This window comes from Styela clava, chromosome 8 (genome assembly GCF_964204865.1).
Source record: "Styela clava chromosome 8, kaStyClav1.hap1.2, whole genome shotgun sequence".
In the NCBI taxonomy this organism is placed as follows: domain Eukaryota; kingdom Metazoa; phylum Chordata; class Ascidiacea; order Stolidobranchia; family Styelidae; genus Styela; species Styela clava.
Genome location: NC_135257.1, coordinates 12,030,181 through 12,057,214, shown reverse-complemented (window position 1 = coordinate 12,057,214; position 27,034 = coordinate 12,030,181). Strand labels below are relative to the sequence as shown.

General features: G+C 35.6%; 3 protein-coding genes across 4 annotated transcripts; 1 reads left to right on the top strand and 2 right to left on the bottom strand.

Moving 5' to 3' along the window:
* Nucleotides 1-4,057, top strand: LOC120346452 (ras-related protein Rab-12-like). Its single transcript, XM_039416196.2, has 7 exons — nucleotides 1-197; nucleotides 720-865; nucleotides 1,641-1,701; nucleotides 2,285-2,423; nucleotides 2,504-2,590; nucleotides 2,956-3,057; nucleotides 3,612-4,057. Exons 1-7 carry the CDS (start codon nucleotides 49-51, stop codon nucleotides 3,717-3,719), a joined length of 792 nt encoding a protein of 263 aa, XP_039272130.2. The 5' UTR covers nucleotides 1-48; the 3' UTR covers nucleotides 3,720-4,057.
* Nucleotides 4,058-4,762: 705 nt separating this feature from the next.
* Nucleotides 4,763-8,092, bottom strand: LOC120346429 (uncharacterized). The gene has a single exon (XM_039416163.2). The coding sequence runs from the start codon at nucleotides 8,033-8,035 to the stop codon at nucleotides 4,865-4,867; it is 3,171 nt and encodes a 1,056-aa protein (XP_039272097.2). The 5' UTR covers nucleotides 8,036-8,092; the 3' UTR covers nucleotides 4,763-4,864.
* An 11,245-nt stretch (nucleotides 8,093-19,337) lies between these two features.
* On the bottom strand, nucleotides 19,338-25,181 carry LOC120346450 (uronyl 2-sulfotransferase-like). Of its 2 annotated transcripts, XM_039416192.2 has the most exons (9): nucleotides 25,163-25,179; nucleotides 24,713-24,953; nucleotides 23,849-24,120; nucleotides 23,030-23,109; nucleotides 21,854-22,010; nucleotides 21,461-21,558; nucleotides 21,017-21,136; nucleotides 20,766-20,809; nucleotides 19,340-19,994 (listed from the first exon to the last, which is right to left on the bottom strand). In XM_039416192.2, the coding sequence occupies exons 2-9, from the start codon at nucleotides 24,855-24,857 to the stop codon at nucleotides 19,834-19,836; spliced, it is 1,077 nt and encodes a 358-aa protein (XP_039272126.1). In that variant the 5' UTR covers nucleotides 24,858-24,953; nucleotides 25,163-25,179; the 3' UTR covers nucleotides 19,340-19,833. The 2 variants fall into 2 exon arrangements, with proteins under 2 accessions (XP_077971616.1, XP_039272126.1); XM_078115490.1 differs by lacking the exon at nucleotides 21,017-21,136 and having other exon boundaries at nucleotides 19,338-19,994; nucleotides 25,163-25,181.
* Nucleotides 25,182-27,034: the final 1,853 nt, after the last annotated feature.

Here is a 27,034-nt window from a genome sequence, read left to right as displayed (position 1 = left end):
ATATTTATTTAAAATTACTAATGAAACAAGCATTTATTATTTATTTATATGATGGAGCTAAGCAATTCACGTTACTTGCCGAAATCCTATTCCGATGAGTCAGGAATAAACCGTGTAGTACGGAGAACAAGGAGCAGCGTCTCAAGGGAGCTTTCTACTGCGAACCATGACACACCAACACACCGAAGACGGCCTAGGTTCGTTAGTTAATATTGAATGATTTGCATTGAAACTGGGGATGACGTAATCCTTTTGTGTCGAATCGACCGCGACTTCTGCTTGTAATTGATTGAACGATACACGAAAAACGAAACTAAATATTCATGAATTAAATATATTGAAACTGTTTCTACTCTCTTTTTTCAAGAAAATCTCAACAATATCGTCAATCGAATTTCAAAACAGATAGTTTTTACTTAATCGATATTAAAACTATAACATACGCAAATACAACTAAATAAGTTTCAGACAAATAAATGTGAACAATAGCGTTTGGATCTTTTGTACGAAGCCCCGCCAACGCTTACAATGAGAAAATTAGTGGAAATATCCTTAACTGGATATTTACTAAGTTGTTATTTTAAAACGTGGAGCGGACATTTTTGCATTAGTGGCGACTGGCGGGGGTTTTGTACAAAAGATCCTATCGTTTAATTGCAACCCAACCGCCAGTTCAGGCCGTATTGAAAATATTGAGGAATTGCTGTTTTGTTTTTCAGTGCGCCTCTGCCGTCTTATAGCTTATCCCCAGCTCCACAACATAAAATTCAACTTATTTTAATCGGTGACCGGAACGTCGGTAAAACATGTGTGCTCGAACGATTCACAGAAGATCAATTTCACACGGATTTGACGTCAACAGTAGGTGGGATAGACTCTTTTATACGAGCTAACTAACCCATAAATAAAATATCCTATTGTCACGCACTGCCTCAGTATTAATTCTATTATTTACCATGTAAAATTAATCAAGAATTCGAAGTATGTATGTGATTGATGATCTGTTCAACACAAAATGAGAGCAAAGTTAATATCGATTCGTGTGAGTTTGTACAATTCTCACATTGAATCAATAAGTGCTGCAAACAAAATATCAAATGTAATAAACCACAGTGTTTTGCTGCATCTCGAACCATGACTTAATTTAAAATGTATTTTTGAAACTCCGCTTGACGTTTTCATTTTATATCATTTTACAATAATAATTACCTTTAAGCGAAGATAACAAAATATTGATAAGATTCGATTAGCGCTTTGACGTCAAAATTTATTCACATCCTTAAAATCTCCACCCGATTTATATCACTGCATGTAACCCACTATACATGTAAGACCCGTCATTATAACGTTTCCATCAAGCGTGTTTAAAATGTGCAGCACAACTAATTGAATCATGATGTAAGCCAAAAATTTATCAAGAAATCAATATGACGACAAAGTTATTCCACGAGTCAATTCTGCAATGCTTTTTCTTGTCGAATACCTGTGAAATCGCGTGCATGGCAATGAAAGATCTACTAACAAACCAGTACGTCAGGCATAGCTGCTATTCAAATATCAAGTTTAGTAACTTCCGGAATTTTTTGCGAAGTGCCTCCACCCTCTTCAATATTACATTGCTTTTTTATTTTCTCGTCCAGGCATTGATTTCAAACTCAAAACAATCACTGTGGGAGAAAAGTCTATTCGTTTGCAAATATGGTATTTTTTAAATTATGTCTTAGATAATTAGCTGCTTCACTAAAATAACTTTTAAAGCCTTCTTCGTTAGTATGATTACTTGCTGATGCGAGAGGAATTTTTAACCAATAGCGCATATCGCCACAATTCGTACGTTTTTGGTCTATAAAGATTGAATTTCAATACTCAGGTTTGATTTACCTGCCCTCTTTAGCATTACGGAAAACAGCCAGACAAGTCAAACTCTGTATCAAAATATTGTTTGGCAATCATTAGTACGACGGGAAAAACCTTTGTCTTTTCCAACCGTATGTCAGTTTGTCAATCTAGCAAATTTCATTGAAAATTATCTCAATTGATTAATTAGATCCATGAAGGTATGGAAAATAAAATAAATACCTTTCAAATATTAAATTAGAAAGACATACAAGTCGATGTGTAGAGTTTCATAAAAATATGGTTAATAATGTATCTGATGTGAATAGTGCGGACCAATCATACATGATATGCCCAATGATATTTAGCTACAAAGCAAACGTTTTGAAATGGACACTGTTTTATATCTATAACTGACACATTACTCATTTTCTAACTATTTTGACAGGGATACGGCGGGACAGGAGAGATTTAACAGCATAACGACTGCTTATTATAGAGGCGCCAGAGGTATAATCGTCATGTACGATGTCACTCGTATTGAAACCTTTTTAAACGTACGAAATTGGCTGACGCTAGTTGATGAGGTAAAAATACTTTCATATCATATTATTGAAATTTTTTCCGATTCATATAATATTTCATTATTAAAACATATTTTTTTCAGTACGGTAGGAGCGATGCAGTAATTGCCATTGTTGGAAATAAATACGATATAAAAAGAAACCAAGTCGATCAAAACAAAGCAAGAAAGGTTAATTTTTTATTCAATTTTGCGGGATTGCATTTGAAAGGTTGCTTATTAAGGTTGAGCATATGAATATAAACTAATACCTGGAGAGTGGAAATAAATAGGTGATTTATTCCTGAAAAACAGAGATTGACATACTTGGTCGACTTTAATTCATTTTTTTGTGTTTGAAAGTTGTGTTTGAAAGTTTTTGTGTCAGAAAGTTTGCACATCATACTTTTTGGCAAAGTTTAGCTTTTCTAATAAATTTTATCTCTCTTCAGAACAGGTTATATTAGAACTGCCTACTGTTCTAATTTTTGATTTCATTCAGTGGAAATAAAAAGTGCCTTTGTTTTGACCTCGGTAATCATGTCTTCTTTTTTCAGTTCGCCCAAGAACGTGGATATCTTTTTTATGAAACAAGCGCAAAGAATAATATGAATATTGAAGCATTGTTTTTACATTTAATAAGTGAAGTATTAAAAAAGGTTAGTATGTGCACACCTATGCTATCTTGAATTGTCGTGATCGAGGGAGTAATTTTGTAGGTAATCTATCGAAATAATGGCCAGTCACAAAATAACAATTCATTAATAGAAACATCCTTAGTTGTTGCTCTCCCACACAACGTCAGGTTGGGCGTCTTAAAAATGTCGCGTCCACACTTATCTTCAAATTGTATGAATCTCACTTCATATTAGTATTCAAACCTTATGCGATGTTATTATATTTATCCTAACCCAGAACGTAGCATGATTTCTACTGCATATTCTTACTCCTACATTAACCCACAATGTATATATATACCCTAACCCAAAAAGAGACAACGACACCCCAATTTTGAAACACGTTTTACTTACTAGAGGGAAGCATGAAATATAATAAATACCCAATTTTCTTTTATCTCTTTCAAAAGCCCCGCATTTTTTGTCGTATATTTCTCCACTATACTTTAGTAACATAGAAGCAAACACTGTATTGGATAGCGTAGAATTCGTTCAGGCGCTAAAATGTTTCAATACTTTCGTATATATATTTACAGCATCCCGTAAAAAGGGATAGAAACTCAATAAACGGCGCACCGCAAATTCGAGAAGATACTCCAGAACCAGAACAACACGCACAAGAAAAATCGTTTCGTTGTTGCTGACAACCTGCAAGAAGCAAGTACTTATCACAACACGTAATGCAACGGAAAACATTGTCCATTATGCAGTGTATCAAACCAAGATTTAGATTAATTGTTCCTCTTTTCATATTCAGTACATGGCAAAATAGAATTCAGCGAAGTACAAATATAGAGAGAGCGAAGACATGGTACAAATTAATGTTAAGTTGGAGTGAAAAAATCGGAACACTTTTGAGTGTCTCGATATTCTCCACTTTTGAGTTTTTTATTGTTTTTACACATTTTTGATGTCGTATATAAAATTTAATGTTAAAGATGTTGAACTCTAACCTCTGCTTATAATTAAAATAAATTTTATACCTTTGTTTTTTGTATAGGGGAGAGGTACATGGGTTATTCAAAATAATACAAACCTATTGCTGATGTGTGCTTTGAGCACCCTCATTTACAAAATGTTCCATGATATATATATAAACATTTAAGTAGGAATTCACTTATGTGGTTCTGTTTGAATCCAATGACGCAAAAGTAAATAACCCGTTATACCTAGATAAAAACGAATAGATATTAAAAAATATCGCAGGGACTCAAAATTACACTTTTGATATTCTTTGCATAAAAGTGTTTGATAATGGTATTGGAGACGGAATCGTATTTCCAAGGAGTCCCCAATCCCCCAGTCGTTGTCGAAATCGTAACTTCTTATTTTCATGGTCGTGATTAAAATTTAAAATAGAACGAAAAATTCTGTAAACAAAGTTTTCTCTGTGAAAACCTTGCTGTATCGGTCTCGAGATATTTTTGGCCCGCAGTCGGGCGCCAGTTGTTGGGTGGTTCGAAAATTTTATTGCGCCGTCGGTTATAACACTAGCTTTTCCCGGGTTTATCACAAAACGATACCTTTCGCACCGTTATCTAAATTAAACGGCTCGTGTTTTTTTCCTTCAACTTTATTTGAATTTCTGAAACTTCCAACCCACCCCAAGCCCATTTTCACATTCCGCCGATTACCGGTACCAATTCAAATCACCCAGTCCTAATGACTTATCAATTCAGTTGAAGAGTCGCTTTCACTACTTTATTCAAAAGTAGAATATGAATCAAAGTGTCCAGGTGTGAATAAATAATAATGAAAAAAACAAGAAGCATGACACAAATCCTTGATACTAGAAATCAAAACATGATAACTTTTGCCCCAAAGTGTCTCTATAATTTTGGATGGGAATAAGAGATGTTGCAACCGACATTTCATGCAGCCTTTCAGATATTTGGAGTAACATTTGCAAGTAACCAGACCCAGGAGATACCCCTTGCGAAGAAACATCACTACTTGTACTCGAAGTGCTAGATGAATCATCTCTTGTTTGAGAAGTGTTATCAATTGAATCATTGTACTGTTCTTTCACTCCTGAAGCAAATTTTTCAAAAATACTTATCAAATCCAAACAAAGAATAAACAAATTTTCGTGGCAGTTTTTGCCTTGTTTGTCCAGAGGGAGATCATATAATGATACGATACCCCAACACACACAACAAAAAGTTTGAGAAAGCATAAAAAGCTGAGAATCTGGCATTAACCGTTCGAACTCGGGGGAATCATTAACAATACTGCTCAAAGAAATGCAAAAACACTTACTGAAATGAAGCCACATTGCTGATGATGTCCACAAAATACAGCATTCTTTGGATAAAAGTCCAAAAGCATTGGTTAATATTTGCAAAATGCCCAATACAATTTGACATTCATTCATATCAATATTAGGAAGAGAAACAACATGTTTGGGGCTAAATGGAACATGCAATTTACACTCAGATAGAAGTATTTTAGTAATTTCAATGAGTGTGTGCCACTCATGTGGTAAACAGAATGGTAAAACTTGTGCTAATGTCACAGTCCAGCCATGAGTAAATAATTTAATTTCCTTAGGTGCTAATTGGGAAATGTCAAGACTGGCCAGAGGACAAAGGCTTGGGTTGATAACAAAACATTGATGCCATGCCAGCAAACCGGTTCCAGCGCCATAAGATAACTCCTCTGATGCCTGCAATATTTCAGGAAGCTTGCAAACTTCCGCTAAACAACCTGGAACCCTTATTCGAATAGAAGAGTCCAATTTAAAAATTGGTAAATAGCGGAGCTTAGTGGTCCATGTAAATTCTGCTATAGCCTTATGAACAAACTGTATCAGAATCTTCTGATTGGTCAAGTATGAATTCTGTAATACATCAACAATTTTACACACCAGGTACTCAAAACATTCAATGAGTAACTCATGCCTTTCTGAGTTGAAATCTACATTAGATCTCGAAAAGTGACGAGATGAATCAATTTCAACACCTAGGCAAACACACAGTGAAAGAAGTTCCTCTATTGTAGTATTGTCAAAAAATGCATGTGTCTCAATTAGACATGAAAGAATATTGAGGCATAGCTTTGATGACAGGTTGTTTCCTTCATTATCAGCGAAGCCCTCAGCAATACTATGAAATGTTTCTTTTACAAAACTGGAAGCATGATTTTCAATATTTTTCAAATTAAAAAGTTTTTGTATGAAATTCAACCCATTGTCAACAAAGGTTGAATCCCCGTTTCTCCAGAACTTTTTCATACTTTCTGAGTACCAATTCCATACAACAGATTTTGATGAGTCCTCCGTTTTAACATTAAAAAGACAGTTGAAATGACCAAATAGATTTATCACAAGTTCAACTTGCTGTTGGTTTTTCAATGAATGATCTATCAAGTTTTGGATCATTCCTTCTGGCCAGGATATACAAACATCGCACGCCTTGTCCAGAACAAAATCACTGGCTTTATCCTTGTTTGTCAGACTGTCAATAAAGTTTTTCGCCAGATTTTCCCGCTTGTTTTTAAATTTTACAATCTTTGAAGCATTATTTTCAGACTCCTCGAAAGGGTATTCAGAAAGTAGACGGATGATCTGCGGATCAGAAATAACAAATTCCACAATATACAATTTGCATTTGAGATTTAGCAATTGATAACCAGCCCAAAACAGACTTTGAAATAAACATAGTACTGGTATATAGTCTTGTTGATTAGAATATTGAGAACTTTCGTTCGTGCATCTTGATAGAGACCTAATCAGGATAATTAGGGTATCCACATGAGCCAAACATTCAGGGTTCACAAGAAATGTATCAAATACATCTTCCCACATATTATGAAGTAATGGACTTTCTGCAATTTCTTCAAGAAGTTGTTTAGTTGTTGTTCTAAATCCATTCAAGAAGTGTTGAATAATGTAAAGCTTTTTTTGGTACTCAATATGATGATGATGATGATGATGATGATCTTCATCATATTTATCTTCACAAATATTCTCCAATGTCCTGTTTAGAGGGAGTAATATTTCACAAAGTGAATTATTTTTTCCATTTTTCAAACAATTTAAGGACTTCTTTATAAGTTGAGCACAATAATTCGATGTTTCACTGCATGCAGATATTGTTGTAAGTTTTTGTGAATCAGTATCAATATCTTTCTTGTGTGATTCCCTACGAATTGACGCCAAATAGGTTTTATCTGCATCCCCAATTCCCACATTTCTAATTAGGGATTCTGACAAAGAGTGGTGAATTTGGTAAAGATATAACATATCAGGCTTTTCTCTGAAGTTTACTTGTTTGAAAGTAGAACACATTGATTGAAGTCTCCTAACCATATTTGAAGCACATGATACATTATAAGATGAAGAAGGTTTTGATTCCAGACTAGCAGTAGACAAGTATAATAGCACCTTTTTCAAACTGTCATATACATTTTCAACTTTGTCACTGTTCTTTTGAAGTAACTTTACACTAATATAAATCGCCATCACAAGCACAAGTATTTCTACCAATGTTAACTGTTCTGCGGTTTCGTACCCACATTGTTGTTCTATGCTTGCATCCAACCAGGTGAACAATTTGTTCGTAATGAAATCCTGTATCTCATCGTTCATTTCGAGTATCAACTCCATAATTTCAGGGGCCAGACCAAGTCTTGATATGGTAATGAAAAAATTATTCCATGTAAGATGTGGAATATGTAGCAATAGATGTTCAAAACATGCTTCAAACATTGTGGTATGCAAAACAGTTTCTTCTTTTTCCAAGACTTTGGCTAATAATATACTTGCAATCTTGAATCTCATATATCTTTTATCTTCTTCAGTATTCTTACAACCTAATCCATGTTCAATATCATTCATAGCAATTGTCATAGGCTTCAGCCATGATAGGTAATCTTTATCTGCACGAATGTCATCATTTTGTTGAAGAGAAGCATTGCTGTTTTTGAGTCCTTCAATAACTGTAAATTCTGTTGTTCCCATTTCAAAATTCCGGTGATGTATAACAATACCTTAACTATTAATAGTACATTTATTGAAAAATAAAAAAGGGCATAGCTTTACAAACAGCCAAAAAGACAGCCAAGTTATAAACGAAGCTTACAGTAAATGACGCATGGAGTGCATTTGGGCATTTTTACTGATAGCTAACCTAATGCAATGAACCATCATATCATAGGATTCAAGCTCTTGGCATTCCAGGGGTCTTACTACTTACTGAATACAGCGCAAAACACCGCAAAGAGCGCAAAACAGAGGAAAACAGCGCGAAACAGAAGGAAACCAGCGCAAAACAGAGGCAAACAGCGCAAAACAGGAGACGCAGTCATTACCACCTCCTGCCACGAAAGAACCACGGCGCCTCTCGCCATGGTTTTATGGCGCTATTTCCGGTATATTTACAAGCTTATGTACCGGATTATAGGTTATCATGCAAAATTTTATCTACCTATTTGGTGCTCCAGAAGTATGTGCAGCAATATGTCGCACAACTTTAATCCGCTACACACACACACACATACTATTTTTAGGTTGTGCGCCATCTTGGTGCACATACTTCCGGAGGTCCCTTTTTACCTAACCCTAACCCTAAAGCCAACCATATCCATATGGAAAATGTTTTAAATTATGGTGCCCAAAATGTGTCACCAGCAGGGACAGACCTGTCATTACAGCATTACTGGCTACATACGTTGGTTTGTGTTTTTAATTTGCTGCCGTGGTACTCCAACTCAAAACAAGGTGCCCCGAACTCATCGCAAAATTTTTTTCTGCTTCACACTGTTTCCCCTCTGTTTTGCGCTCTTTCGCGCTGTTTTGTGCTGTTTCCCCACTGTTTTGCACTGTTTCCCTCTGTTTTGCGCTCTTTGCGGTGTTTCGCGCTGTATTCATTAAGTAGTAAGACCGGCATTCCAGTGGCACTGCAGCAGTTGCTTATCAGGTAAATCTTTGTTACTTCTGAATACAGGACTAAATGAACAAGAAATTGCTTTGCGAATATTTTCTTAAAAAATGTAAAACAGCTCTGCTTCCTATTACTGAGATTTCGTATCATTCATTCATTTGTCAGTTTGTGCAATTTGACATCATTTTGTTACCTCAAGATGAATTGATATTTAAAATGTGCACATGCTGACATACCATCCCACAATATAATAGCCTATATATTTTACAGTTTTATGAAATATAGTGCACCTGGTATAACATAATACTGTCTGACTATACAATGATAATAAATTCCTCAATGGTAAGTTCAGAATGTAGATCTGTAGATAGGCCTATCGCCAATATCGGTACTCTGGTACTGGTACGTCTGTACGTACATTAGTAAACAAGAAAATGACTCACATAAGTTTTATATCATTACTACAGATAATTTCTAAATACCGAATACAATAAAATAATTCAACAGTCTGACAGTTGTGTTGTAACAGTTTATTTATTATGATCAATATTATGGCTTTAAGAAACTAAAAACGCATCTTAACCTAAACACAAGAACATGCAACATAATTCAGTAATTACATCGAGTCGCTAAATATAGACAAACTTAATCAAACCACCGTCTAATACTTGTAACAGATAGTAACTAATGCAGTAACGCGAATGCAGTCCGTTGTCACCTGGCGTTATTCAGTGATCACAACACAAAGAACAATAAGGACAACACTAAAAGGCTGAAGGAAGAAATGGATGAAGTGGAGGGAAAACGGAAGTTGAAGTGTTCCCAAAGGTGAAAAATTAAAATACACTAAAAGGCTGAACACTAAAAGGAAGAAGTGGATGAAATTTCTTCCCGACGGGTAGTTAGGTGGCTGAAGTCACTAAAAAGCTGAACACTAAAAGGAAGAAGTGAATGAAATTTTTTCCGACGAATAATGAGGTGGTTGAAGTCACTAAAAAGCTGAACACTAAAAGGAAGAAGTGGATAAAATTTCTTCCGACGAATAATGAGGTGGTTGAAGTCACTAAAAAGCTGAACACTAAAAGGAAGAAGTGGATGAAATTTCTTCCGGCGAATAATGAGGTGGTTGAAGTCACTAAAAAGCTGAACACTAAAAGGAAGAAGTGGATAAAATTTCTTCCGGCGAATAATGAGGTGGTTGAAGTCACTAAAAAGCTGAACACTAAAAGGAAGAAGTGGATGAAATTTCTTCCGGCGAATAATGAGGTGGTTGAAGTCACTAAAAAGCTGAACACTAAAAGGAAGAAGTGGATAAAATTTCTTCCGACGAATAATGAGGTGGTTGAAGTCACTAAAAAGCTGAACACTAAAAGGAAGAAGTGGATGAAATTTCTTCCGACGAATAATGAGGTGGTTGAAGTCGCTAAAAAACTGAACACTAAAAGGAAGAAGTGGATAAAATTTCTTCCGACGAATAATGAGGTGGTTGAAGTCACTAAAAAACTGAACACTGAAAGGAAGAAGTGGATAAAATTTCTTCCGACGAATAATGAGGTGGTTGAAGTCACTAAAAAGCTGAACACTAAAAGGAAGAAGTGGATAAAATTTCTTCCGACGAATAATGAGGTGGTTGAAGTCACTAAAAAACTGAACACTAAAAGGAAGAAGTGGATAAAATTTCTTCCGACGAATAATGAGGTGGTTGAAGTCACTAAAAAGCTGAACACTAAAAGGAAGAAGTGGATAAAATTTCTTCCGACGAATAATGAGGTGGCTGAAGTCACTAAAAAGCTGAACACTAAAAGGAAGAAGTGGATAAAATTTCTTCCGACGAATAATGAGGTGGTTGAAGTCACTAAAAAGCTGAACACTAAAAGGAAGAAGTGGATAAAATTTCTTTCGACGAATAATGAGGTGGTTGAAGTCACTAAAAAGCTGAACACTAAAAGGAAGAAGTGGATAAAATTTCTTCCGACGAATAATGAGGTGGTTGAAGTCACTAAAAAGCTGAACACTAAAAGGAAGAAGTGGATAAAATTTCTTCCGACGAATAATGAGGTGGTTGAAGTCACTAAAAAGCTGAACACTAAAAGGAAGAAGTGGATAAAATTTCTTCCGACTAATAATGAGGTGGTTGAAGTCACTAAAAAGCTGAACACTAAAAGGAAGAAGTGGATAAAATTTCTTCCGACGAATAATGAGGTGGTTGAAGTCACTAAAAAGCTGAACACTAAAAGGAAGAAGTGGATAAAATTTCTTCCGACGAATAATGAGGTGGTTGAAGTCACTAAAAAGCTGAACACTAAAAGGAAGAAGTGGATAAAATTTCTTCCGACGAATAATGAGGTGGTTGAAGTCACTAAAAAGTCGAACACTAAAAGGAAGAAGTGGATAAAATTTCTTCCGACGAATAATGAGGTGGTTGAAGTCACTAAAAAGCTGAACACTAAAAGGAAGAAGTGGATAAAATTTCTTCCGACGAATAATGAGGTGGTTGAAGTCACTAAAAAGCTGAACACTAAAAGGAAGAAGTGGATAAAATTTCTTCCGACGAATAATGAGGTGGTTGAAGTCACTAAAAAACTGAACACTAAAAGGAAGAAGTGGATAAAATTTCTTCCGACGAATAATGAGGTGGTTGAAGTCACTAAAAAGCTGAACACTGAAAGGAAGAAGTGGATAAAATTTCTTCCGACGAATAATGAGGTGGTTGAAGTCACTAAAAAGCTGAACACTAAAAGGAAGAAGTGGATTAAAATTTCTTCCGGCGAATAATGAGGTGGTTGAAGTCACTAAAAAGCTGAACACTAAAAGGAAGAAGTGGATGAAATTTCTTCCGGCAAATAATGAGGTGGTTGAAGTCACTAAAAAGATGAACACTAAAAGGAAGAAGTAGATGAAATTACTTCCGACGGCTGGTGAGGTGGATGAAGTCACTAAAAAGCTGAACACTAAAAGGAAGAAGTGGATGAAATTTCTTCCGACGGATAGTGAGGAATACTTGAAAATTTAATATATTAGGAATTGGGTAAATTAATGTTTGTTCTGTTCGTATTTATGAGGCAATGTCCTCGTGGATTCGTTTTTTGTTAATTTTTTATATGTTATGCTCAGTTCGAGCCTGGCGAATATTGAAGGCCATGGCATTCTCGTTATATTCTTTTTAATTTTGATGTAACGTGCAAACAAATTACTATATATATATTCATATCTAGCTGTTCCTGCCGTATAATGGGTATGTTGCGCCACAATGGGTGGTTACGGCGAGGCATGTTTTGCAAATAGATATCTTGTTTTTGAAGACGCGTGGAGCTGATTTTGTTATCAAATCAATTTTTCCAATCAACAAACCTTGTAATTTATAATATGTTTGTGGTCCACCTCAAAATGCCTCTGAGGCTTACCAGTGGCCCATGGCCCATTGGTTGAGAACCAGTGTTCTAACAGGACATCAATTTTACTAATACATCATTATTCAAAGTCTTCGTGCGTGAACTGCTTGCAAAATTTATAAAACAGATATTAAGTTCAAAGAATGAAATACGGAATCAAAAATTAATTATATTCGGGCACAATACCACGGCAATCTATGTACATAGATGTGTGGTCAACTGCGCGATTATTATTAATTTTTGATTCCTATTTTCGTATTTACAAAATACAACGGCGATCCATGGACTTAAAATGTGTGGTAAACTGCCCGATTATATTTAATTCTTGATACATATTTTCGTATTTGTAAAATAATAAAAGATATATATGCGGACATTGAAGTGCCCGAATATAAAAAAAAAACATTCGTATTTACGTACTCACGAAAAAATTATCGCAAGTCAGAAATTTAATTTATCCCGCTTTTTGGCAAATAATTTGGATAATGGTTGGTATTTAAAAGTATGGACTTTTACTAGGATGATTTTGTGTTGCGCAAAATGTTCAAATCTATGACCGATAGCACTATTTTAAATGCTTGCCCTATTAATTTAATTCTGATAATGTAACTCATGGTATATAAAAATATATCGCAGTAATCTGCAAACATGAAATGCATAGTAATATAGTCATGTTGTAGATAACAGTTATTCCATTGTTTATTGTATGCAAATTCCTTCATATACTATAGATCAGTGATTTTCAACCGGTGTTCTGCGGAACACTGGTGTTCCGCGAGAGACCTCCGGGTGTTCCGCGGAAAATTTGCTTTTTTGCAGTATTATGACGTCATAACTGGTATTTAACCGTCCGATGGATTTATATAAATTTCACAAAGCGCGGTTCACAAGCGCTTCCGATCATGCTATCATTTTCCACTACCTATCTTTGCGAAATGAGCTTTTTAAGCATGGCCGGTCTAGGGCTGGGCAAAATATTCGAATAGCGAATACAATATTAAAATATTCGAATGGCATTTTACTATTCGTATGTACAATACCACGTAATCTGTACCGCTTTGCTTGGGCACGGAATTCACGCCGGTAAATCGATCGCTTGGATTACGCGAGAATTCACCCTCGGTTCCACTGTTATTTTGCAAAAAGCGTGCCGACACTAATCCGTAAATGTAGAAACGTCAACCCAAATAAGATATCTAAAATGAGGTTACCAGATTTTAAAGATGTTATTAGCCTCCGCATGCATGACCCGAAAAGAAAATCATTTTCGGACATTAAGAGTTACAAAGACGTTTTCGATACATGGTGAAAACGGCAATTTTAGGTCGTCAGAAAATTCGAGTTATATAATTGGTACTCCTGTAATATGCAGACCAAGACGTTGGACACCAGAACGTAGTATGTGTACCAGGTTAGGCCAAAATTTTGTTCCAATTTACCTCATTTTAGTTCTGTTACGAGTTCGGGGACTAGCCAGGTATTCCTATAGTATTTGTACCTGAAGTTGTGGCCTGACCCTAACTTGGTACACATACTACGTTCGTGTGTCCGCCATCTTGGTTCACATACTACGGGAGTACCATATAAATAGCATGGATTTGAAAATGGCGAGTCAGAGTTTTGAAAAGCCGGTATAAAAACTTATAACCAGATAAGAAATGACAGGCCATACTTTCTTTTATTGGACTTTCTAATAGCTCGGCGTGTATTTTTAGTGATCCATTTTATCCTTGACCAAATACTGTTTCAAAAATGTGAACATTATACTCGACCATGGATGGAGTCATCATCGGAATTGATTACATTCGTTGCATTTTGAAGCTTTTCTTGCAGTATTAATTAGGGCGTGGCATCGTCAAGTGGAGTGTTGAATTTGAAAATCCCGGAATTAAAATTGAAAAATGAATTTCTCGGTAACGATATTAGCTATGATAATGGTCGGGGTATTGATTTGTTGTAAAATAAATGGTGACTTGAGGTGATTAATTATAATTAGCGTCTTCCCTTCTACTAGGTACGAAAAGCACTTGGGCACAAAATTGTTTACAATTTTTTTGGTATCAGGTCGCGTATGTAAAATATCGTTCAAGAGTGCTGCCAAACGACAACGTAGAAATGCCGTTATTTCAGATTTTAAATCAACATTCTTTATTCACGCAATCACAGCTTCACATATTTATCTAATCACAGTATAAAATTTATTTATTTCGAAAATAACACTGAGCCTAAGAAAGTCAATTGTCGTCTTAATAATAAATGTGTGCATCCCGTTGACGATAATGATAATATTATTTGCTTAAAACTGGGACGTTCAATTTGCAAACGGCGATAAGATAGATCAGAGTCGGCGCAAAAGATAAATATCAGATTACAATTAATTTGGCTTTGATATCACTCCTTAATGTCATAAAAACCTGTCGCTGATGTGAACTCATAGTTATAACAATAATATGAAACTTCGATCTCCGCCGACCCACAGTAATTAATAGTTGCGCAAAAGAACAAATGGCGGGAATTTAAAAACGTTCAGGGGAATATCAGCGATTATGACGAAATTAATCAGTAAAAATCGCTTTGTTGCCGGTTTTCAATGTTTCTATTAACTTCCAAATCTACCTCCGACGTTCTGGGCCCTGCTGCGTATAAAAAAATATTCGGTATTGGACTATTCGGTATTTGTTAAGAATATTCGAATTATTTGATTCGGAAAAAATATTCGATTTTGCCCACCCTTTTCTTGGCCGCCATAAAAGTATAAAAAACACGAAAAATTGAGAGTCATCGAGAAAGAGCTGCGTGTTTGTCTCTCGCAATTAAATTCCAGCCAGAATAAAATATTGAAACTTATCGAAACAGGCCCAGATATTACATTAAAATACCATTTCTGTTCCTAGCTCATCGGTAGCTCTGAATCGTAATATGTGTAACGTCTTTTCCAGCTGAAGTTGACAAGCTATTATTAATTTCGTTAATTTATTCCGAAATGATCGATGTCAGTTATTTGCATAATATAGTTTATTTCCAAAAATCTCATTTGGTGTTCTGTCACAATTTTAGAATAAAAAAAGTGTTCCGCGATACAAAAAAGGTTGAAAATCACTGGTGTACGAGGTTAGGGATCAGGTTGTGCGACATCTTGGTGCACGTACTTCAGTAGTACCAATATTTCAATTTCAACGGAGTTTAAATTAAATTTCAATAAAAATTAAATGTTTTCTAGAAGTCGGTATCTGATCGTTTATCAATTCATGTCAAGGCGTACCATAACTTAGTCGCAGAGAAGGTGTGCTGTTGCATATTTTTAACAAAATTGCAACGAACTTTCGGGTATACGATCCATTTAAATTTGCGTGTGATAGAAACTTAGGTCATTCAGTGGAATACTCAACTGACAGATTGAAGGAAATTAATTACCCACATAGCACGTCAGCATCTCGAGTGATGATCAGGGTGTGTTGCGCTGAACATGAAAATGAATGAAGGCAGATCAATAAAAGTAAATAACGAAAAATTCATTTACATTCCCGTCTGGCAATTGGTGTTATTTGGAGTGTTTGTTTTTCTTCGCTAAACGACTCTCTTCGCGTAAATCAGATTCGAAAAAAATTGCGATTTGAATCGATTCAATTCATAAATCTAAAAGTGGCATGCCTACTTATCAGTCCGCTTTCAGGGTCTTCATCCAATCCTACTTCCGTCGGGATATGTTTTGGCTATTTAACTCTCCTAATGTTCGGTATATTAGTGACTTCAACCGCCTCAAAATCAATAGGACAAATTATCATCTAACCCTAACGTACTTCTTCCTTATAGTGTTTAGCTTAGTGTTTAGTGACCTCAGCCACCTCACAACCCGTCGGAAGAAATTCCATCCACTTCTTTCTGTTAGTGTTAAGCTTTTCAGTGACCTCCGCCACCTCATTATTCGTCGGAAGAAATTTCATCCATTTCTTCCTTTTAGTGTTCAGCTTTTTAGTGACTTCAGCCACCTCATTATTCGTCGGAAGAAATTTCATCCACTCCTTCCTTTTAGTGTTCAGCTTTTTAGTGACTTCAACCACCTCATTATTCGTCGGAAGAAATTTCATCCACTTCTTCCTTTTAGTGTTCAGCTTTTTAGTGACTTCAACCACCTCATTATTCGTCGGAAGAAATTTTATCCACTTCTTCCTTTTAGTGTTCAGCTTTTTAGTGAGTTCAACCACCTCATTATTCGTCGGAAGAAATTTCATCCACTTCTTCCTTTTAGTGCTCAGCTTTTTAGTGACTTCAACCACCTCATTATTCGTCGGAAGAAATTTCTTCCTTTTAGTGTTCAGCTTTTTAGTGACTTCAGCCACCTCATTATTCGTCGGAAGAAATTTTATCCACTTTTTCCTTCTAGTGTTCAGCTTTTTAGTGACTTCAACCACCTCATTATTCGTCGGAAAAATTTTATCCACTTCTTCCTTTTAGTGTTCAGCTTTTTAGTGACTTCAACCACCTCATTATTCGTCGGAAGAAATTTCATCCACTTTTTCCTTTTAGTGTTCAGCTTTTTAGTGACTTCAACCACCTCATTATTCGTCGGAAGAAATTTCATCCACTTCTTCCTTTTAGTGTTCAGCTTTTTAGTGACTTCAACCACCTCATTATTCGTAGGAAGAAATTTTATCCACTTCTTCCTTTTAGTGTTCAGCTTTTTAGTGACTTCAACCACCTCATTATTCGCCGGAAGAAATTTCATCCACTTCTTCCTTTTAGTGTTCAGCTTTTTAGTGACTTCAACCACCTCATTATTCGTCGGAAGAAATTTTATCCACTTCTTCCTTTTAGTGTTCAGCTTTTTAGTGACTTCAACCACCTCATTATTCGTCGGAAAAAATTTCATGCACCTCACGTAACGTAACACCTACACGGCACGTAACCAATACAGCAAAAGGTAGTAAAAAAGCATGCGTGGGTTCGACAACAGGGAAAATCCCCAATCAAAAAGGACGTGCTGCATGGAGTCAAATAAACGTCATATGTGACGTTTTCAATGATTTTCGACTGAATTTTCAAAACGTAAATTGTCAAAAAATGGGTACTCCCGTAGTATGTGAACCTAAATGGCGGACACCGGAACGTAGTATGTGTACCGGGTTGGGGTCAGGCAATAATTTTAGGTACAAATACTACGGGACTCATAATAGAACTAAAATAAGATAAAATTGGAATAAAATTATAGGAAAGGAAAGGATTTACATATTTGTCCCGGGCAAGAGGAAAGCCGATAAGACGGCTTATCCATATGGCGAACCACGGCCTCTCGTCCGGTTACCATTCCAAGTCGGGTATGGGATTAGCTATATTGTTTGTTTTCGGAAGCATGGACTTGGTGGTGGAGGAAGCCGTAACCGACCAGCGGTTACGTGAACCACCCAACGACGGCGAGGAGTCCAGCAATCATCTCGCACATAACCATCCCTGCATGGGATTCGAACCTGCGAACCCACGCACAGTAATTAGAGGTGCGGTGGCGAGAGTATTTCTAACGCTTAGCCCGTTGAGCCACACCGCCGCGCCGAAACCAAAACTGGTACACATACTACGGTCCGGTGTCCGCCATCTTGGTTCTTCTACTACGGGAGTACCAAAAAATGTCATGTGTGCAAATAGTTTACGCTTGCACTCATGATAGTCGAAAATATATTCTATGGAGCGTACTTTGCCTATGGGGAGAGAGGCGCTTTGACCGCTATGGGGATTTGGGCTCACCTCTACAGTTAGCTGACGGAGGAGGGGTTTTCATGAACCCCGAGCCCCACAATTTCTCCTATACTTGACCACTAAAAAATTTGATGTTTATTTTGATGTATTTTTGGGATTTGGTGCTTACAAACAAGTTTACAGGTTCATAACCATCATTTTAATTTAAAATATTTAACGACGTTCAATTCAAGTACTTTGATAGTAACTTTTACTCACCTATACTATTGATTCTTCGGAACTAGTTTTTGCTAGTACATCATTCACGACCATCGAGTTTTCTGAATTATATATTCAAATTTGGGAAAACTAGCAAATAGCTAGCAAAACCATTACGCTTTCAATTGTTATGTCCCCGCGGATATGTGCTGATTTGCCATGTTACAGTATTGAACAATGGAGTATACCGCCATACCGGTATTTCATAAACACATTATATTTCCGCGGCCAACTTGAATAAATTAATTCACATTAGAAGCACCAAAATGACACGTCCATAAAAGGTGAGCTTTCACACGTGAACATGCCTCACTATTAGGGTAATTGCGCATTGTCGGGAAGAGCAACCCAATGGTTACGATATTTCACACGAAACACCAGACTTTGCCTGCTGGTTCGTGTATCCTGTTAGTTTCACAACGGCTGTCTGTGTTATGTAGAATACACAAGGATTGTAAATACCCATTTTGTGCAGTTCGGGGGAATTACTAAACAATTTCGCAGATGTTTCTGTTCGCTGGCGGCTTGGTGTTTTGGTAGCTTAATGATATCCAGTTTGATAATGCCAACATTTTAAACATTTGCTCAAAGCCTGTCTAATATAAAAGTTTACTATTACTCATTTGATTTGATTGAGGAAGGTATGGAAACACTTTCTCGATGAGTCAAAGAAATTGTTTCGCGAGCTATTCACCTTTCAAATAAACCAGTGAATTGTTATAGATCCAATCCGAGTGAACTATCGCGCTATTGATTGTGAAGAGAGGTTTTGCTCAAGAGGGAAACGCTCTCATTGAACAATACCAAAAAGCACGCGAGACATTTTGTACAAAGAAGTGAAACCTTGAAAATTCTAACTATTTGAAACACAGTAAAGAGATCTATAATTTGTATGTCAGGTATGTTACTTTTCAAAAGCGAGTCATAGGGATGGATTCTTCAGCGAGATTTATCTTCATCTTCATGCATTTAAGAATAATTTCACACCAAACTTCAAATTGTTGATATTTTTTATTACTTATTTTTTTTATTATTATTCACTATTTCTCTTAAATATTTTAGGACACGTTCTTCATATTTTATCTCCAGGGCTGAATCTCCATAGCAGGTTCATTATGTTCCACACTGATTGACGCAGAATATTGCATAATCCGTAACAAATATATTACATAGTATATATAAATTATGCGTTTCATAGTGAAATAAATATCGGTTCATTTAGTGTAGACGTATTTTTGAATTTTGGAACATCAGATCAAATATCACTTCCAGTACCTGAGATATTAAAATTTTGCCAGCAGTGTCCACCAATTTTTTGCGGCGTTCATTGACTCTATCATTCCATATTGTAGACTGTAGAGCACATAACCTTTGTGTTATGAAGAAGTCAGGCATATTTCTGAATGTTCTTACGTATAACCATTGATACCTTAACAGGAATGTTAACAGGTTGTTAAGTCATCAATGGTATAACAACCTTCTACGTGTTAGTTGGTTCGTTCATTCATTCCAGCTTTCATTACGTTGATTTGTGGTCACGTGATTTTGCCAGATTTTTTCAAAAACGTTATTTGAAAATCAAGTCTTTGTTTAACAAAATTATAGAGTTCAATTTCTCTACTCAAAGCAACAGATAAAACCGAAACAGTTTCATTTGTAGGCTTCACTTTGTTGGCAGTTTTTGTGTGGCTTCCACCTGAAATAAATACGAAAGTGGTTGTCACAACTAAACAACTTAATTGAAAAAATCTCAATATTCAGACAGTATATTTGTTAATATAACAATGGAAATTCTATTGTATGGAAGACCAAAGAAGTAAAAATATTTCTATCGAGCTGAAAATCAATAGGTTTATGCTCGCGGGGCCCGGAAACATACAGAAAGTTTTAAAATTATTGAGCGATAGCGAAATGCAGACGAACTTGAACGTAAAGCGTGTTAATATACGTATAAAAATCAATAAATTATAAAATATGTTATAGATGACGGTGCAAAAATTCACAAGCGAGGGAAAGTATGAAAGTTAGATGCTATTTACACAACATTTGTAATTTGTGGAAAATAGTACATTCTAACGATATCTGTGAGCTTGCAATCATTCAGAGTAACAAACGAGACGATTCGATCTCACATTCTAAATGAGCATTACCACTGAACTGATGGTTAAATTTATGTCATCCACGTAATACGGTGTATATAATATGGCATATTCAGCGGCCATTCTAACGTTTTATAATAAAAATTCGGTAATCGTGCCTAATTGCAGTATTATTTTTTCTCTTTTTACTGATATGAATACAAACTAATTCCACAATTAGTCATAATGTTTCTAGAAATAATTTCGACGTGCATTGGTCTCATCCGGAACGTGAAAATAAATATGAAGACGCTCTAATATGTCATTTCACGCACTGTCTGATAAGCATGATTTTTATATACTATATAGATGGAAATATGTTAACTTACTGTTTGGAGAAGCTTGAAATATATTTGTTGCTCCAGTAAAGTACCTGAAACGAGAACTTTTATTTATGAAAAATATTGATGGAGAATCATCATATATATATTATATATATTGAGTCGCGGCATCCCAGTTGTTAGCTTAATTTAAAGTTGGGATTCTGTGCCTAACGATAAAGGTGTTGTTGAAAAAGCATGATGAAGGATATAAGCTTGTTTTAATTTTGGCCAAAATAATTAGTTTTATTCAAGCTCACTTTGGTAAAATAGTCTCCGCCACTTTGATTGAATCTTCAAACTTTTCCAAAACTCCAATGAAGACAAAATTCTTAGCAATATTGGTTTTGGCTTTTTCCAACGCCCAGTCATCGCGATTTCTGATTAGATCATGAATTAAAATAAGTTGATCAAAGAAGTATTTAGGCTACTAAGAACTGCGACGATATTTTCAAATTAGAGATTCCATACCATATATATATATATATATATAATAATATATTATAATGTCTGGCAACTGACAGGGTATGAGCAACGAAAATTTAACAACAAAGCCTACTATTATGGAATAGTCTGATAAATAGCCTTCGCATTTTTATGTAATAAGTTCACCAAGTGGGAAAATATCTTAGAAAGAAAGAGCTTTTTCATAACAAATTTTGAAAAATTGATAATTTTTTAATTTTTCATTTGGTAATACTTACTTGCATCTTACATCTTGCCCACAAAAGAATTGCATGAAATTTTCATGATTTTCTACAACACACTTTTCCGCTCCGTTTTTTACACATTCATCCAAACTCTATATAAAAAAACAGTATAATTGAATATTATTCGAAGAATATTAACAAAAATATAATTTTTTATTTACAACCAACCCTCACTTTAGCAATTCATAATCTCCTAAACGAGATATCTGTTTAAAATCGTTTTTGTGCGTTTCTGGCGATGCAGATTTGTTATATTTAGAGAATAGACAATTTGTACTAATATTATTTTCATGATATGTCTAGTCTGTAGATAGCAGAAAAATCGGTATCAGCTGCAACATCAAATATATATTCGAGTTTTCAAATATATAATATCATGAAGCTCACCATTTCTCGTCGTTCTTTAGACATTGGCCATAACCATTTTCTGATTTTTTCTTCCGTCCAATTTACAAAACCAAAACGTGAAAAGTAATAATGCGACACAAATCTATTAATAGGGTGGCGGATCATATTGATATAGGCCGGTTTCGTTACATTATACCTGAAAACGATATATAATTTAGTTACAAAAATCGCAGTTACTGTCAGCCCTGCCACCCTGCTGATATGAAAGAAAGGCCAAGTATCACCAACAGAAATTTAAACATAACGGGAACGAGTAAGGCATGCTAATACGAAATCCGGCTCTTCTAGTATTAAGTGCGGGAGATTTTCACACTTACCCTAAATCAGATCCACGCATTCCTGTATCTTTATGAACAAACCTCCGAAATGCGACCTAACTCATATCTCTGAGAGATGACCTATTTATTTAACATGGCCCACTTCGGTAGTCTAAGAAAATTTGATACGCAAATTCGTTTACGATGCTCACTGCCCTTGGATATTAATATTTGACAGATTACAAAGCAAAAAATATTGATGACTAGCGGTTAACCATATTTTTAAGGATCTAGTATGTCGTTGAAAGATACAATAGCTACGCTTCACGCAACGAGGCTTTGGAATGCGGAAACTCAAATGAAATAGGTTCATACTACCATCACGAAGCTTGTAATGTAATGTATCATGCTTAGCCGAGGCCTGATCTATTCTATGGTACCTTTTGATTGTGAAGCGGCAAATTGCACATTGAATGTACAACAGATTTATTGAGAATTTGCAACATAATTAACTAACACGGCGACTCCGCGATTGAAAGAAAATAGTGCTCTTAAAATTTTTGAAGGCCATGTGCGCATAATATACTCCCCGTTCATTACCTCTCACGTTTAGCAATTTCGATAATACATATAATTGGCACGCGCATTAGGCCAAATTATTTTCTGTCACAAAATCGATGAAATATAACAAAAATCTGAATTTGAATGTTTCTAGCTTTTCATCGCAAATAAATTACAATATTATGAACCTGTAACAGTGGTACAATCTCTAAATAGTTAGCGTAAACTAATTTAAATGAGTTTACTTTGAAAGATTCGGATAGCGCATGTACATCTTTAAAACTGGTTTGTTCAGGTTTAGTTTAAAAGCATAAAACAAACGTTCTGTCGATCTTACTTTTCGAAGTCAACAAAGTGCAGGTGACGTAAAAATAATAATGGTTGAGGTAGTGACGTCACTTGTCCAACTAATTCGCTCTGAAATGAATGAAATAAAATTACACTTTTCATTCTTAGTTTCAAAGTGCCAAGCATTTTAATGAGTCTATTTCTACCTGGCGGTCTACAACCAAAGGTTAACGTTACTTTTATACGCTAATTACTGTGACAAACCTTTATGAAAAATATTTTATGTTAAGAATTTTAGACTGCTTTTTTAGACTTCAGTTCGGCCATTCTATGGGATTCAATTATTGTGATCATAAATATCTGCAATAAACACTCCGAATACAATATCAAATATATTAATCCATGCAATCTATAGCACAAAGGAGTTCATACGGCACAACACGAATTTTACACTTTATAGCGTTACTTTTACATATGAAGCATGACATTTGGTATTCGGTTCCATAGAAAGCTATTATATCCGTAACTTTGACACTTTAGTGCTAAATTACAGAATTCCATTACAGTAAATCTGTTATGCCTAATAATAACAGTACAATATTTTTTGAGGGTGACCGTAAATTTGAACCCATGTACATTTGAACCCATGCGTATATCCACGGGTTCAATCTATATGCGGGTGCTAAAACCCATGGGTTAGGGTTAGTATGGGTTTAACTATCCGTGAAACAAAAAAAATTCCATAGGTGCAATAGCATACAGGTGCAATTGTCATGGGTTCAAATGTACGTGGGTTCAAATGTAATGGAACCTTTTTTGAGCATTATATAGGAGGAAAATAGGAATTTTATCGATTTATTCTACTCACTTCTTCATTGCTTGTCAATGATTGCTTCACATTAGGCCAGTTATGAATTTCATATCGAAATTTGTTTCTTCTCTGTAATCTCGTTATGAGTTGACGCAATGTTGAACTGGCACATTTTGGTACCCGATTGTAAACAACGATACCAGGCCATATTGCTTCCGTTGCGATTGTGTCGGTATGAAAATGGTGGGTTTCGTCATTTGGAACTGATTCTAAATTTCGCCCGATTGCCTCACGGTTTACTTGCATTCGATCAGAATCTTTACAACTTCCTGGATATTTAGAATAAAATAAAACTCTGAATTTTTTTTTTATTGGGAAAGTTTTTTTTTTGTAGAAACTGGCAACCCTATGTTAAATCAAGTTAAAACGTTGTCAACTGGACTCTTCCTACATTTTGGTATTTGTATCACATGTTTACTTAATGTTTGTAGTTCTTGCAATATTTACTTTTGAGGTAATGATATTTCGTATTTACTGCAATTTTATATTGCGTCCAAAATAACACCCAATCGGTAAAGCATAAATAATACAAGCAGTAGCCTATATTAAAAGTACGTGACACAGCCCATTTACCACCAATAACATGTTAACAGTTTTGCTTAGTTTATCAGTACAAGTGTAATATGACGTAATTTCTACACTTGGTTCTTCTCGAGCGCCACAAGAACAAACGCAAATAGACTGAGATAGGTCTCGAGTCGATAACGTCCCTAGTATTTTGATGGCAATTTGTTTTCATATTAGGTTTATCAACAGTGAATCCAATAGAGAAGCGAAGCATTGCGTGCGCATTGAGCGTGACCCAGCTATGAGGAAACAGGTTAAAAAATTATACGCACAATTTTCAAACAAAAGTGTTACCTTCTGCATTATATCCGTTGGCACACCGCACGGTATTGTTGTATACAGTATTCAAATTTCTATCACGCATGACGTAAATCACGACCAAAAGGGCAAACGATGCAAAAAATTTCCACAACTTCCTCTGGCGCCCAAAAGGCTTCATACTGTTTATTCATCAGACAGGATTCATAATATTATAGATTTTGATTAAACACAAACGAAATTCATAAAGATATGTCACTCATCCTCCCACAAAGACCTAATCAAAATAAAACAATTAGACCAACAGTTCTAGTAATAATAGCAACTTTAGGTTTTTGATTTCTTGTTGCCAACCATAGCAGTTATGGGAATCACTTTATTATACCATAAGTTTAACTGGTATATATGAGACTCCTACGTTATGTTTATTTTGAACTTTCTCGTTCCGATGTCCAGAATTTTTTCTGAACCTTTTGCAATGCTTACCATCTGGCCTGAACTAGGTGAAGACTGGCCAACAAATTCCGTCAATCCTGAATTATTTCTAATAAGTTAGGACTATTTGGGTTATTCGTTATTCTATATGTAATCTTTCCAGTCTAACGGCTAAACTATATCGTATTACTCAGTGGCAATTTTTCCACGCTGCTAACAAACCTTAATTTTTCGCGTGGTTTACAATGAAACGACACAATTATACAGCGCTGCATGTCCTCGAGGCATTGGACTGTTCATATTCGGCATTGTAGCCCTTCGTCGTCATGTCACCGTACTTTAGACCTGTTAGGTCGTTGGCCTGCTTAATACAAGTTCAACTACCGCGATCGGTGATTTCCGTCGATGCCTCATACAACTAGCTTATTAGGTCACCGATGTCCGTTGTAATAATTGAAAATTATTGAGAACGTATAGCAATAATGCAAGACATGCCTTCACCACCAATTCACTGGGGAGCTTTTAGTTGTCCAATATGAAAGACGCATATCTATTTAGAGAACTCAACAAAAGTAAGCTCTGATTGGTCAGAATATTTACTATCGCGTTCGAAGGTAGTTGTCAAACCATGCGATAAGATGTAACTAGACCTGTGGAACTATTTACCACGCATGAAATATTCCCAATTGGACGCATTTTTCCTAATGAGAATGAGTTGCCCCGCCGCTCCGGCCGGTAAACCTGAATGTCCCGGTTTTGCAGTATGCCTGTCAGAAATATTTTCTTATTTGATATCGATATAGTTTTTTTTCTTCTAACGGATGCAGCCGATTTACCACTGATTTGGAACTCACTTCACTAGTTCGGATAGAGAAATTGTTTTATCACAGTTATAAACAATATATACGTTAATTTAACACCCAACTATACTGTCGTTAAATGGTAAAAATACCGAGAACAAAGTGCAAGTTTTCTAATGAGTAAGCTCAAGTTAGCTGTCCATTATTTGAAGCAAAGACCAATAGAGGATATTTTAATAAGGTTTACAGATAAATTTTGATGCCCGTTATCTACCCATAATGGTATGAAAAATTACTGAGCCTCGGAATCGAACCAAGGTTGGCTTGCTAAATCTACACTGTCCCGTTTTTTTTTGCTTCAAATATCTGGTAAGCCTACCGATAAGATATGCCAGCATTAAATATGGATATATACCGTGATTCTTTCTGTTTAAGTCCGGACACTTGAGATCGAGGAGTATATTGTAATCCACTTCTAACCTTTACCGTTGTTGTAAACTTTCAGGGCAATGCTATCTAACCTCGTGGAATCTAAATTGCCGAATATCGTTACCTCGAAGAAAATATTGTAAAGCATTTTCTATATAATAATAACTGGGTGAATATTGTAAATGGTTGCTTGACTGAAACTTTTCTTTACCCATTAAAACATAAAAATTGAAATACCAACTTCATAAATAGTCTGAGTTTCCAAAGTAAATTTGGATGAATTTTCCATCCCACGAACATACTATTTTTTGGCTCTGTTTTGGGTGGTCTCTTATGGTGCGCTTCGTAACGACTGGTAACTGCATAAGCATCTCCAGAAAATTACTAATTCAATCAGGATGGGGTAACGTCATTATTTGCTGCCTAGAAACCGACAAGTGATTGTATTCCCGGGAGTATCGCTTTATTGAAACCATTCACAGCTGACGAATATTTCCGGATTTATATTTCACATAAATGGCGATTTAAATAACCTATTTTCAAAGCCTTCTTAATATTAAATGAGCTTAGAAGTATCTTAAAACATCCTTATCCAGGGATACATTACAATTACGGTAGAACCTTAAATGAGTACACTTTTCCATTTGGATAAAATTATATTATATTACGCCCGGTGGCGTACTTCGCTAGTCTG

Excerpts from the sequence above, each read along its gene's own strand:
- LOC120346452 (XM_039416196.2), top strand. The coding sequence starts at position 49 with ATGATGGAGCTAAGCAATTCACGTTACTTGCCGAAATCCTATTCCGAT. Across the intron at positions 1,702-2,284 it reads TCTATTCGTTTGCAAATATG|GGATACGGCGGGACAGGAGA; the intron begins GTATTTTTTAAA and ends CTATTTTGACAG. Across the intron at positions 2,424-2,503 it reads GGCTGACGCTAGTTGATGAG|TACGGTAGGAGCGATGCAGT; the intron begins GTAAAAATACTT and ends TATTTTTTTCAG.
- LOC120346429 (XM_039416163.2), bottom strand. The coding sequence starts at position 8,035 with ATGGGAACAACAGAATTTACAGTTATTGAAGGACTCAAAAACAGCAAT.
- LOC120346450 (XM_039416192.2), bottom strand. The coding sequence starts at position 24,857 with ATGAAGCCTTTTGGGCGCCAGAGGAAGTTGTGGAAATTTTTTGCATCG. Across the intron at positions 23,110-23,848 it reads CATTGACAAGCAATGAAGAA|AGCGAATTAGTTGGACAAGT; the intron begins GTGAGTAGAATA and ends CATTCATTTCAG. Across the intron at positions 21,559-21,853 it reads CTAAAGAACGACGAGAAATG|AGTTTGGATGAATGTGTAAA; the intron begins GTGAGCTTCATG and ends TTTTTTATATAG.